Below are 14,217 nucleotides of genomic sequence, written 5' to 3'. Positions count from 1 at the left end.
CGAAAGACAGCAATTCCTCGATTGCAGAGCCTGGATGAGATCAACTTTTCAGCACTGCAGAACTCTACAGAAACTTTCAATTGATAAAACTTGAGAACAAATGAACCTAAGAACAATTCTCTCCTGAATCAGGAAGAGGGAAGGATGAAGACACATAGAGAAAACAACATGGGACACTGAGGTCAGTGAAGAAGGAGCCAAATTGTAGATGGGAGGGGAGTGAAGAGATGCCTTAGTTTTGGGCTGAAATTCTTTTGTAAGGCTATGGTTGAAGATACATTTGGTGTATCAGACTTTGTTTTTTCCCTGTAATTCATGAAATGCATTAGGGGGTTGTAGCATTCTAACCACAGTCCTGAGCAGAAGCACCAGTGTTGAAATAAGCAGATGTTGTAGTTGCTGTAATCCAATGAGAAGCTTGAACAGAGAGAGATGAGAAACTTCACCCCAGGAATAGAAGAAAACCATGGGTGGATGAAAAGAACTTTGGTTTTTATGCTAGAACAGCTCATCCTTAAAGTAGCACCCCAATAAGTTGATGTGACCCATGAACGCAGCCGTAAGAAGGCTGCAGAAGATGGGAAGGACTTCACAATTGCAGATTTCCAGGCTACTCATGGAATTTAAAAGCCATGAGAGAACTGTTTCTTGTGGAGAAGTCTCCATGGCATGGCAAGAGAGACTCCTCTCTCTAAGAGAATTGAAGAAAGACTATTTTAGAGGTGGTAAACTGACTGAAAGTACCAGGTTTTGTCTCTTTACGTTATCAGTGGGAAAGTAAAGAAGGTGCGGGAGAGAGGAGAACTGTTCTGGAAGTTTATTCTGATTTCCTTTTTTTTTTTTTTTTCCTTTTAATTCCTTCCTTCCTTAAAAATTAAAGTTTTCTTTATACCCTTTAAAGTTTTAGCCTGTTTTGCGCTCCTCCTAATTCATATCTCACAGCAGAAAAATGAGTAAATATACTCTAGCAGGTGCACTGGCATTTGGCCAACATCAGACCCACTGCATAAATTGGTGCATTGGCCAGGAAATTCAGATTGGTGAACCCAAATCACCACAGTCCAATAGCATTCTCTTCAAGGTGGAGGAATCAATTAGAAATATTTTTCATAAGAAGTTGTCAAAAATAGTAAGATATTGTGTATGTCAAGTTGAAAAAAATGAAGTTTTAAAAAGGAAAGTATTAAGAAGCAGTTAACAATCTAGGAGAACTGTAATATTCCATAAGGTAATGCAGTTTGGGAGAGGACATCTGCTGCATCTCAGGAGATGGTGTGGCATCAGAAGAACTACTAGTGGACACATTTCTCCATGAGACAGTTACTTGGTCCAACATTGGTAGTGGCACCACAGCATTTTGTTTCTGAGGATCCTGGTTCCCCATTTTCAGAAACACAGGTGAGAATGGAAGGCTCTCATCACTGTTGGAGCATCCTGGAGAAAGTTATGAACACGTCAGCATCTCCAGCGTTGTAAGTCGCGCCAGTGTGGTGACTGTGACCTACCTGAGCCCAGCAGGCACATGGCTGCTAGGAAAGCTGCCTGAGCCCCTCAGCAGCCAGCTGGAAGCACCCCACGAGGCACCCCTTGGTGCCCACACGAGGGACCAGGCATGGCTGTGATCAGCTGTCACCTCCACAAGGCCTAGGAAAGCCACTAGGAAAGTGACTTGTGTGGTGAGCACCATCTCTGGGAGGAAAGGATCTGCTGCTCATTTTACCCTGAAAAATACAAGCAAGTAACTGCTAGTCTGATTACCCTTAGCTGTAGCCTAATTTTCTTTGGTGTAAACCAGTGCTTCTGTTCATTCTGTCCCTTACTTTGTTTCCATACTTCTCTACCCTCAAGAAGGACAAGCTTAGTTCCAATTGACAGGTTTTTTTTTGTAAGAAGCATCAACTCTTTCATTAGTTTCCTTTCTTCAGGTGATCAGAAAGCCAATGGCTTTAGCATTTACTGTCTTCATTAGTGGATATTCACTGTTAACAAATTCCTGCTCTTTATTTAAAACAGTGGAAGAAGTTTATTAGAACTTAAAATAGCTCCTGCTCCATATCTGAGTTCAGGGCTACTACTGTGAGTACCTCCTACTTTATAGTTTTTGCCAGCTTGCCTTCTAGAACCACTCAGTATCTCTCTTTCTTTAGGTAAGCAAAGTTCAGAAGTTGTTTTTGGGGAAGAAGGGGGAACAATAATAAAAAAATCCACATCCACAGAAGTTGCATACTGGTTGTAATGATATATTCCAAGCTTGTGTGGTTTTTACATTTATATAGTTTACATTTTGCTTGACCCATAAATAATACTTGCAAGATTAAGAGGGCCATAGAGAGTATTTACATAGCCCCACCATGCATACAGAGCTTTTAATACCTAGTAGACAAAATTAAGCTGTTTTGCACTGAACATTTTTCAACTTAAACCCCCTGACTAAAATACAAGCAATATTTCAACCATAACACTGCTGTTAAACCCCTAACAAATCTAGTCTGATATTGTAACAAACTTCTTCAAATCCAGGGATATAAAAATATTCAGATTTTAAAATTTTAACTGTACAATATGTACATTAGTATTTGCACTGTTAAATTATGAATACATTTAAGCCTATGAAATACTACATTATAAATATCAATGTTTTTTTTTTACTTAGAATTGCAGCTAATACATTTTAAAACCTGGATAATGCATGTGAAAAGACACAATTCTGGAGCCTAATCCTTTAAGCCCATATGAAAATATTTGTTACGTAAGTAGATCCATTGACTTAAATGGGGTTACATGCCTGAGCAAAGGACTCCAGCAGTTGTACCTCTCTCACTGCTGAGGGGTGGGGGACATGGCAGAAAAATCATCACCACTCCTTGGCAGCTAAGTCCAATTCCAGAAGCTGAATTAATATCTTCCTTTAAACAGGCATGTAGAAAACCCCAAACCAAAACCAACCACCTCACACTTTCTCAAAAAATTGTAGAGGAAAAACCATGAAAATTAAATGTACAGAACATTCACTGCTGCTTTGGGATTCATCACGGCTCCAAACATTTCTGCTCCCACATTATGACTTTTGCTTTCTTAAGGAGCATTTTCCCAAATAAAAAGAATCCAGTTTTTGTATGGAAACTTGAATGAGGAAGAGTGAGCTTTATCCATGAAGAAAGGACACAGTATAGAGCCTTCTTGGCAGCAAGAGGAAGAAATCAAAGATCACCTGTGTGTCTATAGCTACAGCACAGGACTGACATTTTTATTTATTCATCTTTGTTGAATCCTCTCAGATAATTCAACGTAGGTGAATAGTGAGCATAAAATAAAATGTCAACAAAAAGTCTGCATTAAGAACTACAGTAACAGTATTTTGACAGCTGAAACACTGTGTAAACCTAGCAGTATCTAAGCAGATCATTTGGCATGGTGACATTTCTGAATGTTACTTCTACAATGTAAACTCTGGCACAGTTATCATTTACAGTGGCAAAGCATTATGAACTTTAGCAACTTGCCTAAGTACAATTATTAATAAAAAAAGATGTGGTTCAAACTGTAGCTACAGAATTGACTGGTCCTCCCAATTAAGAAATATTAGTAATTAATTACGATATAATACAATTTTTTCCTTTGTGTCCCCTCTTCTTCTTTGATTTGGTTGTCCTTTGTCCAAACTGAGAACTAGATAATGCAGTAGTTGGACCAGAAAGATCATCTGTATAGTATGGATATCTCAATGACCGTGGCTGTGGAATTGGCTGTCCTAGAAAATATCCTTCCTCTTCAGAATCAGATGATGAGGATGAAGTTGAACACCAGGAGTCATCTTCCTCACCATACAATCCAAAAAACTTATCAACCACCTGATTCCGCAGGGCATAGTCAGACCTGCTATGGGCGTATTGTCCGTACAGCTCTGCATTTTGAATATAGGCCCGAAGCTCACGTGAGCTTCTGTTCTGAATGAATTTTTCATGATCCTGAGGGGAGTAATAACGAAATCTCTCTCTTGGAGAGCATCTTCTTTCTGTGGCCAAATTAAGTGCATTGTCTGAACGAGACTTCCTACTTCTTCTGCGATGGTGGGAAGGCCGATTTCCACGCTCTTCAAAATGGTAAACACGCCTACGAGTCCTTTCACTCATTGGAGGCTGACGGATTTCAAGATTCTCATAACTTCCATTGTCAATAACATCATCTGAAAACTTCACTTGTTGTGGTCTAGACTGGGATTTAGATCGTCTCAGTACAGGCACGTGCACTGGCTTTTCCTCTGGCAACACTTTTTCCTGACACAACTCTGAGCTCAGACTCTTCAACGACTCAGTGCTCCGATGGAGCATTGAAGAATTCAGAGTTCCCATGTTGCTCATCTTCTCACAGTCCTCTACCTCCAGTTCTTGGAAAGTTTGCAAAGAGTAGAGAGATGGCCGTGGCTTGCCTTCTCCATCCATTGAAGCCCCTATGGTGGGAATGGAGAAAGGAGAAAAAAGAAAATGAGAGGAGTACCAAAGAGACAAGTATAACAAAATAGGAAATACTTCTTGTCACCAAGTGTTTGTTTGAACTATTACTAAAAAAAGACTTTCTTCATAGTAGAATAAGCTTTGTTTTGACTTAAAATATTAGCTCTGATGACCAAAGAATTAGCTATTATGAGCAGAAGTTCAATGGGTTGAAAATTTTGAAGCATACATACAGGTATGTCTTTTAAGAAAAAAGGATTATTTAAAATTATTCTGCAGTCTATGCTTGCCATTCTTGAGGCTAAAATATTTCACATTTCTAGTACTGCCAAATTCATATTCCAGCTGTTGAAACAGGGAAGCCAATCTTACTGCCTTGCAAAGCAGGATCCTTACTCTCAGAAAATCATCAAAAGGAAGCTGGCCTGCTGTCCTCTACCTTTGTGTCCACTGACCCTTTATTCCCACAACAACAGCATCACGTGCCCTGTGATGGTCCCAGGTGAAACACCTCCAGGGCCTCCTCCTCCTCCTCCTGTGCCCCCTGAACCAAGCTCCCCTCCCCAGTTCCTTCATTGCTGCTTGGCAAATGCAGCCAGCCTGTGGTTGGGCCTCAGCTAGACAAGGAGCTGCAGTAATTTGGGTTACAGGAGGAAAGGAAAGGAGAGGAGAGGAGACGATGATCGGACAACTTTTCAAATGGGTCTTAACTGCCAGGTTTGGGCTTTTTGTACAGAAATAGGAGAGGAAGGCTAGCACACACTTTATCCCTTTGGGTAACTTCAATCACGTTTGACAAGGAGGTTCACAAAAGTGGATTATCAGTTTCCCTTTAGTCATTGGGGAAATATAATCTCACAAATCAATCTGCCTAAGGCTAAGAAGTTTACCATCCTTTCAGATTTTCTGTATATTTTTACAAGCAAATCAGGAAGTTACCTGAACTGTTTTGTAGATTATCTTTAATATCATCCTAATACATAAAATGATTATACATAAGGCATGGAAAAACAGTCATTTGCAGTGGTTTGTACATAAAAGTGGTGGTTTGTGCATAATAAATGCTTTTTTGCTTAAAGCCGAAAAAAAAGAGAATTCAAAAGGAAAGGAGAAGAATCTAATAGGATCTAAGTAGTGAAAACATATCCTGTGAAAGATTATGTGCTTGGTAAAAGCTGCTGCCTACTTTACATGCACCACTTGATATGAAAGCTTTTTAAAAATCACCAAAATGAAAAATTTTCATTCAAAATACTCCAACACACATGCTTTTGTTGACCTCTCCATCAAAACCATTCATTTATTTCCCCATTACCTGTTATGTTAGACAGAGCCAAGGAATCCATGGAGTCTCGAACACTTTGTTCTTGCTGTTTCAGGTCAGACAAACATTCGAGTGAACCTCCATACCATGGTGTTTGGTCATGTTTGTATCCTGAGGCCCCATGCTCCATGTCGAGCTCCTGGATTTTCCTGCTGCTGGCAGGGCCTGGGTGGCTGCCATATGCAGAGTCTCCCAAACCATCCTGTGACTGGGCCCAGTACATGTCTGACTGATACTTCTTACTTGCTAGGCTTGGATTATTTTTTTCCAAGTCAAACTTGCTCTTGACCATGCTATCAGAAATCCAGTGTTCACTTGATCTAATGTCTGCTTCAGTGGGTTGCTGGAAGAGGCTTTTATCACCAAACTTCAGAAGAAGCTGAGTCATGTAGTCTTCATGTTCAGCCCATTCTTCAGGGTCTTCAGGCATTTCTTGCTCTACTCTTCCTTTCCAGAAATCTTCATTAACAAAGCCTGCCTCTTCCCTTGAAAGGCTTAAATCATCCAGCTTACGAGAAAGAGTATCATCAGCATTGTCTGAAAGGCCAGGAAATTTGTAATTGAGGGCTGGCGACAGGAGGAGAGACTGGCGGCACTGGTCGGCTGACCGGCTACTTTTCCCCATGCGGACACTCCTCCTGGAATCTCTGGATCGAGCCGACTGGAACGCAGAATCAGAAGAGTCGGAGGCATGAACATCCTCTCCCAGGCTGCAGGTTTTTGAACAGTAAATCTGCCCTTGCTTTGGAAGGAAAGGACAGCCAAGCAAAGAGGTCTTGCACTGAGCACAAGAAAAGCAAGTTTCTGTGGCATGCCAGTGCTGTCCATCATAGGTCATCTGTGCATGGTCAACACCTGGAAAGAGAGAAAAAGCAATGCTCTGGGTCTCTCTGAAAAATTACTCGCAGAATTCATACCTCTGGAATGTGAAATCATTTCATAAATTGGCTATTCCCTAAGTTTTAAGTTTAATGCTTAAAAAGGACACACTTACCAATGTGTTCCCCACAGGTCTCACAGTATTCTGCATAGAGAGATTCAAAACAGTTACAGCAGAATGGCCGCCCATCCTTCATGATGTACCTCTGTCCACCCAGGATTGTTTCACACTCGAGGCAACAGAAGTGTTTCATGTGCCAGTGGCGACCTTCAGCTTCTGTACACTCATCAGCAAAAATTATCTTTTCAGAGATAAAAAGGATACTTTCAATTAAGTGGCAAAAATCTCACATTGGGAATTAGAGCATATAAAATATCCTAACTCTGCAGTTCACACACAAAGTTTATTTTTATTTTTCCCCCTTTTGAATACAAGGATAGAAACAACAATCTCACACAAAAATAAAGAAAAACAGTACAATCTAAAGGAAAAAAAAAAGGAACCTAGGAACTCAATCATCAAAGAAGCTTCTATAAAAGGACATTTTGTAATATTTTACAATGTTCAATTCTAAACACAAACAGGTGTTTACTTTCTAAATACCATCTTATTGCTTGTAACATTACCATTTTGACAAGAAATTAAATATTCCTCAACTTTCAAACACATCTACGCAGCAGACTTGTGATTTCTTAAGTGACTGCATCTGGAGTGAGGAATTTCCAAAGCAAAGCAGTTTGTCAACTGAACAACAGGAGTGTAGCCTGGCCGCAAAATGTGAATTATTTACCTCATCGCAGGCTGAACATCGAGGCTTGAGAAGTTCAGCGTGGTGCCTGCCACAGTGAATTTTTCCATCTTGGTAGAAGTAGATAAGGTCAACAAGAAGCTCATTGCATGTAAAGCACACAAAACAGGAGGGATGCCAGCACACACCAGGACCAGCTCTTGAGGCAAAAACTGCAACTTCACCGCCGTTTACTTTTGTACCGCACTAGGAACAAACCCAGAGTGTGAACACACTTCCCATCCAAAACTACTAGCTTTTTGCATTTAAACTAAGTTAAAACACCAAACCAAATATGAGCTTTTGTTCCAAAATTCTGACGAGGAAAAAATATTATCAGTTTTAGTCTAGATGAACTGCATCTCAATGAACCTTCTGTGAATATAAGTTTATTTTATACTAAATAGCATTTTAAAGCGTATGTCTGCTTTTTATTTGTCATTGCTTTAGTATGAATCAGCATTAGGGATTTTTTTGACTAGGAAAATACATCAAAGACTTAGTTCATTCCCAGTAGTATCAAAGGTTACATTTTGCTTAAGCAAGCACTACCTTGCTTCTTCTTCCATGCAGTTTCAAAAATAATCCTTTTTTGTTGTTGTTTTCAGACACAGACAGAGGTAAGTTTAAATTTTAACACTGAGATACTGTAGTTTTACATTATTCAGCCCTGTAGCTAGCCTGTGGCACCAGCGTGTTACCTGCTCACAAACGGCGTGCATCACTGCTCTGGAGAGCAGTTTAATAGTGCCTCGTCCCAGTGCCTCCTTTTTGCGCTGGGAACTGAACATCTGCAGCTCTTTCTTTTCCTCTTCACTTAACGACTGGCAGTATCTCACCTTCCAGTGAAAAAGCAGGAGAACTTAAGTTAGAGACTGAGCTTTTAATGTAACAGATGAGTAAGTAAGTGCATATATGCAAGGAATTCATCAGGCATGCTGCCAATCATCGTTAGACTTTTCCTGCTTGCCTTCTCTACCATCTTAATATTTAGGTAATATGGCATAACACAAAAATAGTGTGGAGAGAGATTATTTTCCATTACAGGAAAAAACCCACCATTCTAAACTGAGGAGTTGTTTAGGCAAGAAAAAGATTTTTAGAAGCTAACCCAAAATCTGCTGCTAACCTAAAATAATGGAATGAACCTAAATCAGCCATAACACTGTCCTTTAGATTTATGGTTAAGTGCCCACGACTAAGTGTTGCAGTATACACAAGACCTTAAGTACTGACACCCCCGCCCCTTTCCTTACAAAGAGCTTGTTTGTTATTTCCACTTCTACTCCAAATTACACTGCATAACTGAGATGCAAACCTTTTACTATCACAAAGCATCCTTTTTGTGCGCCACAATGCAATTCCAGGAATTTGTAGGTTCCTGGTAATTGGTGGGTGGCTGCAAACACTATAAAACCAACTTGTGTTAAGTTTATTGCAGTGACACCAGCCTCCCTAACAAGCAAAGGCAGTGTCCTTCCAGACAGCTCTTATCTGCACACAAGCCAAGTGGACAGCTGAACAATGGACTCAGTGTACACACTCTGCTGCTTTATGGCTCAGATGCCACTGCAGGCCATGGTTTAGGCTTGTAATAAATACACAGGCAGGTAATTCTCCACGGAAAAGCTGCCAGGGAGACCCAAGCCCTGATGGTTCATCCTCAACTCTGTATTTACCTCGTTATCGTGGGGTGGCAGCTGATAGAGAAGTTGTTTAATCCGATGTTTCTCTCCAGGGCTGTTAACATAAGGAACCTTCTCCTCTGGCAAGCAGGCAAAATACAGCTGGACCTGACCAGGAGAAATGCAGAGTTCAGACCCAGGGACACACAGGCCCCCAGCACTGCCAGTGTCCTTCGGCTACTGTTTTATCTCAGGTCTCATTTACGAAGGAAGAAGAGGTCACGCTACATTAAACTGTGACAGGGTTTGTGCTGAAAATACAAGACCCAGATGAACCAGCTCAGCAAACCTGAATTCTCTGATAAAACTCACACCCAGCTGCTGAATTGCTTTTCTGGAATGCAATTTGCAGCGACAATTAGGGGGGTATCATAAATTATGCACATTTAATGTTCTCATTATTCCCACCCCCTTCAGGGCTGGTCAACAACTGCATGGAAATTCTAAGTTTCCCTCTGCAATTTACCACACAAGACATGAAGCTTTCCAGAAAACAGTCACTATATAAACAAATTAAATTTGCTCTCTGCATTTTACACATTGTTGAGACAAAAGCTGTTTTGTAGTCTCCTGCTGATCAGGTTCATCCAAAGCATCAGCTTTCATTGCTTCCATGTGGGCTTTGGTAAGAAGGTGGAAACATCCTTCCCTTGGGAGGAGGCTGGATCCAGCCACATTTCAATCAGATGCAAATTAACCAGGAAATTTTCACGGGATGAATGTTTTTGTATCAGTCTTCACTCCCCCTTTTTTTTTTTTTTTTTCAGAAGAATATTATGACAGGAAAGCTGTAATGAACACTACGACAAAGCCCAATGGCAAAAAATATTTTTGTGGAACAACTACAGATTTATTGTTTTTCCTATGCAGTTTCCAGCTTGTCACGAGGCCTGGGGCTGTAAGAGCTGACTATTGGCAAAAATATTACTTGCCATACAGACTTAAATAATGCTCAGGTCAACAGCTTATTACTGTGCAAGACAGATGAAAAAAAAAAAAAAAAGGCATTAATCAGTCACTTAAGTCAGGAAGCAATCGAAATTATGAGAGACAGGTTGTACAAAACATGACTTGATCTTCATTTAACCAAAATTTAAACAGCTGAAGTCTACTGTGAGCCCACTTGCTACTGACTGTATTTCAGGATGCTCCAGAAAAAGATAACATGCAGCAAGAAGTGAAGCTTTAAAAATAGTTAATGCCCTTTTCTCAAATTTATTGCACTGGTCTCAAAATAAGTAATCCTTCTGGGGGAAAAACCCTCCTGCCTTTAGTGGGTTTGGGCTAACTGGGATTATGAGGATTTTAGGGCATTTAATTGTTCTGGCAGAATGTTAGCTCACTGTTTGCCTTAAGGTCTGATTCATCAGGATTCTTATAGATGCTTAAGTAAGTGATAAAAAGAGTCTCCCTAAAAATAGCCTGTTATTTGGCATTCCTGCTGACTTGTTACTTTATTCATGATTAGGAAAATCTCTGCATTGCAAAAAAGAGACATCTTCTGCACTTTTTAAAACTATGGACTGTATGAGCTTGCCAGGACTGCTCTGCCTCCTTTAGCAGATGTTGCAAAGCCACCCTGGTTATTTAACAATGAAGTCTTGAGTAATTTCACTTTTACTCCCATTGCCTTGTGATGTTACATAAAGAAATGGAACTGAAGAGAGGGGAAAGGACAGCCCAAACAAACCACAAGTGTCAGCTCCAGACACCATGCAAGAGAAATCCTGGCATGAACAAATGGCAGCCATACAAGGATTTAAACAAGCGTAAAATACATTATTACCTGTCACAGTGACTGAACACTTTCATTTATATGCACTGCTGTACCATCCATGTTCTAGATGTCAAACGCCTAATTATTTAAAGAGTCATACAAGTGCAGTGAAATACTTGGCCAGGGAGCACAATGTCATGAGGCATGCCATGAGCTTTAATTTAACCTAATAATTTCTTTCAAAAAGAAAGCAAGCTTCTATGCTGCTTTTACTTGGCAATACATACCTCTGCAGAATATTCTTTTTGAAAAACCTTGACTGGGAACTTTTTTGGAACATAAAACTCCTCAGGGCTGAGAACTTTAAGCTCCCTACACACAACCTCATTGGACAGGAAATAGAAGTGAAAAGTTCTACGTGAATTAAAATTTTATACATTATAAGAATTTAATTAGATTTACAGAGGCAGCATGTGACTTCCTCAGACAGTCCTTACGAGGCTTATTTTTAAAATGCAGAAACATGGTTGGTACCTGCTCTGGTCTGAGGCCTGGGGGGACCCAGGCATATTCCTCCAAGGCACAGCCAGAATCATCATCAGAGGTTGAGCTTCGCTGACACCCAAAAACGAGGTTATTGGCTTTGGGCTCCATCTCCAATGGCATCAGTGTGAAGTGTCAAATATTTCAGCTGCAGCTCATCAAGCAGTGATCTGGAGAAAAAGATTAATAGAGCTTTAATGGATTTGAACATGAACAACTAATTATCAGTGTAAATGATCTTACAACAGTTTAGTATTCCTTGTGTTGCCCAGAACAATAAATTAGTGAAGCTTCATTACAACTTGCTACAAGCAATTCAGAAGTGCTCAAAAAAGTGACAAAAATAAAACTATTGAAAAAAACCCCCCAAAACAGAAACCTAGGCACAGATGACCACTTTTGGCAAACGCAGTGTATTTCAGTATTAACACCTGTCACCTTTTACAGTTCTGCTTCCTTCACATCACAGGATATATATATATATATATTAAGGTAAATCTAGGAAAGACTCATTGAGCAGATACTAACAACAGGAATTACACAAGCTCTTCCTGAAGTCATTACTACCACTAACCTAGTAAAACAAAAGACATGACAAACACTTGTCAAAAACTCAAGAAATTAAGGGGGAAAGACAATTGTGCAAGTAGCATCCTGCTGGATGGCACGCATAGAGCACCAAGCATCTGCTGGATTCCTCTGAGAACTTCGGTTTGTATGGGAGCGGAAGGGCGTTGGCCCTGTTAAATATCTGAAATCCAATTATGCCAGATTAGTCTCTGCAAAATACATCATGATTGTTCTGTCAATTTAAAACCTTACAGGGAGATGGTTTTGTTGATTCATGAAGCCTGCAAAGCTTAATATCAGTGGGGTTGTTTTGAGTCACAACTGGCAAAGAAGGCTCTTACCAAGATCCATAGCAGTCTGCAGTAAAAAGCTTAGCAAGATATATTTTTTGTATTACTTCTAACAGAGGTTCTTAGGAAATTCAGATGAGACATTTCAATGAAATACAGTTAACCAAAATCACAGTGGATTTGTCCTAACATGACAGATATCCTGACCACTTGGGGTAGGACAAGCTTGCTCTTACAGTACCATGTTACACCTAAGCTGTGCCTTCCCTGTTTTACGACATTCTTTCACCTGTTTATCTAAACACAGATGCAATTTTGTTTACAAAGTTTTCTACATCCAACCTGTAGAAAATTTTATTCTCCTTGATGTAAATTTTGCTGGTGGGTCTAACGAGAGGAGCAATCTGAAAACTTCTAGCGGATCCTACATTACATTTCCAGTCTCACCACCACTGTTTGAGAGAAAATAAGTTGTTCCTAGATTACAGGTGGAAGATTTAAGACTGCTTACCCAAATATTCTGCTGGTTACACAACTGGAGTTTCTCCTTCAACCTGGTTAATGCCAGGTTCTGAAAATTCAGCACATAAACCCAAACCAGCTCCATAAAAAGTAGCCATATGCATCCAAAAGCTACAAACTCAGAGAAATTATAATATCCAGTATATAGTCTTATCTAGCCCTATTTTCAATATGTCTGTACATTCCCACAGCCCATAAAAAGAGATGGGATTAACTCTTTCACTGGGCTAGTGCTCCAAAAAATTAGGTCGTTTAACTTCAAAACTTCTGGTTCAAAAACACACACACTATTTTTGGTGCACTGCTAAGATGCCAACACACTTCATAGCTGCACTGTAACAGAAGATTAATTTAATATTTGATGGGGCAAGCAAACCTGCCAACTTCCCCGCTGAGAACAGGCTATTTCTGGAAAGCTGGTGAGCTGTCAGGCACATGTCTGAAATCATACTCAAGCTGAACAACTAAAGGTTAGCACAACAGCTTCCGAGATTAACATCGCCATATTACAATCTTCCTCAAGGAAGGCAAGTATAATCAAACTCAACTGTAAAAAGCTCAGTCCTATATATGTAAAATAGAAAGACAGGCTTCCTGGTACATACTGTATCCCTCGAATTAGCTGCTCTCAGAAACAAATGATAAGACAAGGAATACAGAACTGTTTCCTCTTCCCACTTATTGGTGGAAGTAAAGTCATGCATCAGGTATATTTTTGTTATTGTTTGCATAAAACTGGGGTGTGAGGATTGGGGGACAAAGGAATAATGTGATGCAGTTAGGAAATCACTCTAGGAAAAAAAGGCAACAATGTTCACTGTTGCTGATGGATAGGGATGCTCACTTTGGCAACTTGTGTCACACATCACCTATATCCAAGTAATTCTTAAATTATCAAACTCTAATGACTGTATTATGAATACAGTCACTAGGAATATTGTCGAGAAGCTGAATTTCTTCCAAGATGACCTTAACAGCAGATGAACTATTTTTCCATTTCCTTTCAGAAAGGGGCAGATGCCTGTTTGCAATAATGTGCCACTCAATGACACCTAAAGCTGGTATTTCCAGGGCATTGAAAGAACTTGTATTGGTCAAATGGTTCCATTTCAAGAACTGACTCCTGCCCAAAATCCCAGGAATAAAAGGAGTCAGTAGGTTAAACATCTTTGACAGTATTTTCATTAGGCAGCATGACCTCAACCACATCCCACAGGAAGAAGATTTGATAGTTTAGGCAGAGACAGGTTCAGCTCTGGTAGTGCCTGGGCACTAGAGCAGAGTGTACTCCTGCCTTGTTCTCACAACACCCAACACTCACAAGCACACCGAGTAACTGAGTAATAATTCATATTGATTATTCAAAACCCTCTCTCCACAAGATCAAAGATCAACTTCTCCAATCTCTCTTGAAAGACAAGGAGACAACCCAAAATCTGAATGCA

At 40.0% G+C, this 14,217-nt stretch overlaps 1 protein-coding gene across 4 annotated transcripts in view; it reads right to left on the bottom strand.

Annotated features, from left to right (window-relative positions):
* Positions 1 to 2,219: 2,219 nt before the first annotated feature.
* Positions 2,220 to 14,217, bottom strand: part of PRICKLE1 (prickle planar cell polarity protein 1) — a 65,882-nt gene continuing 53,884 nt past the window's right edge. For all 4 annotated transcript variants that reach the window (XM_086884665.1, XM_023930882.2, XM_086884666.1 and 1 more), the window contains exons 2-8: positions 11,382 to 11,560; positions 9,125 to 9,238; positions 8,147 to 8,284; positions 7,449 to 7,652; positions 6,773 to 6,959; positions 5,770 to 6,633; positions 2,220 to 4,450 (exon numbers count right to left, since the gene is read on the bottom strand). In XM_086884665.1, coding sequence (XP_086740791.1) covers positions 3,594 to 4,450; positions 5,770 to 6,633; positions 6,773 to 6,959; positions 7,449 to 7,652; positions 8,147 to 8,284; positions 9,125 to 9,238; positions 11,382 to 11,513 — 2,496 coding nt within the window. In that variant the 5' untranslated portion in view covers positions 11,514 to 11,560 and the 3' untranslated portion in view covers positions 2,220 to 3,593. The remainder of the gene's footprint in view (positions 4,451 to 5,769; positions 6,634 to 6,772; positions 6,960 to 7,448; positions 7,653 to 8,146; positions 8,285 to 9,124; positions 9,239 to 11,381; positions 11,561 to 14,217) is intronic.

The sequence above is a fragment of the Cyanistes caeruleus genome, chromosome 4 (genome assembly GCF_971803275.1).
Source record: "Cyanistes caeruleus chromosome 4, bCyaCae1.hap1.1, whole genome shotgun sequence".
Classification (NCBI taxonomy): Eukaryota; Metazoa; Chordata; class Aves; order Passeriformes; family Paridae; genus Cyanistes; species Cyanistes caeruleus.
Note: the sequence above shows the minus strand (reverse complement) of the source record. Positions and strands in the feature narration are given on the sequence as shown.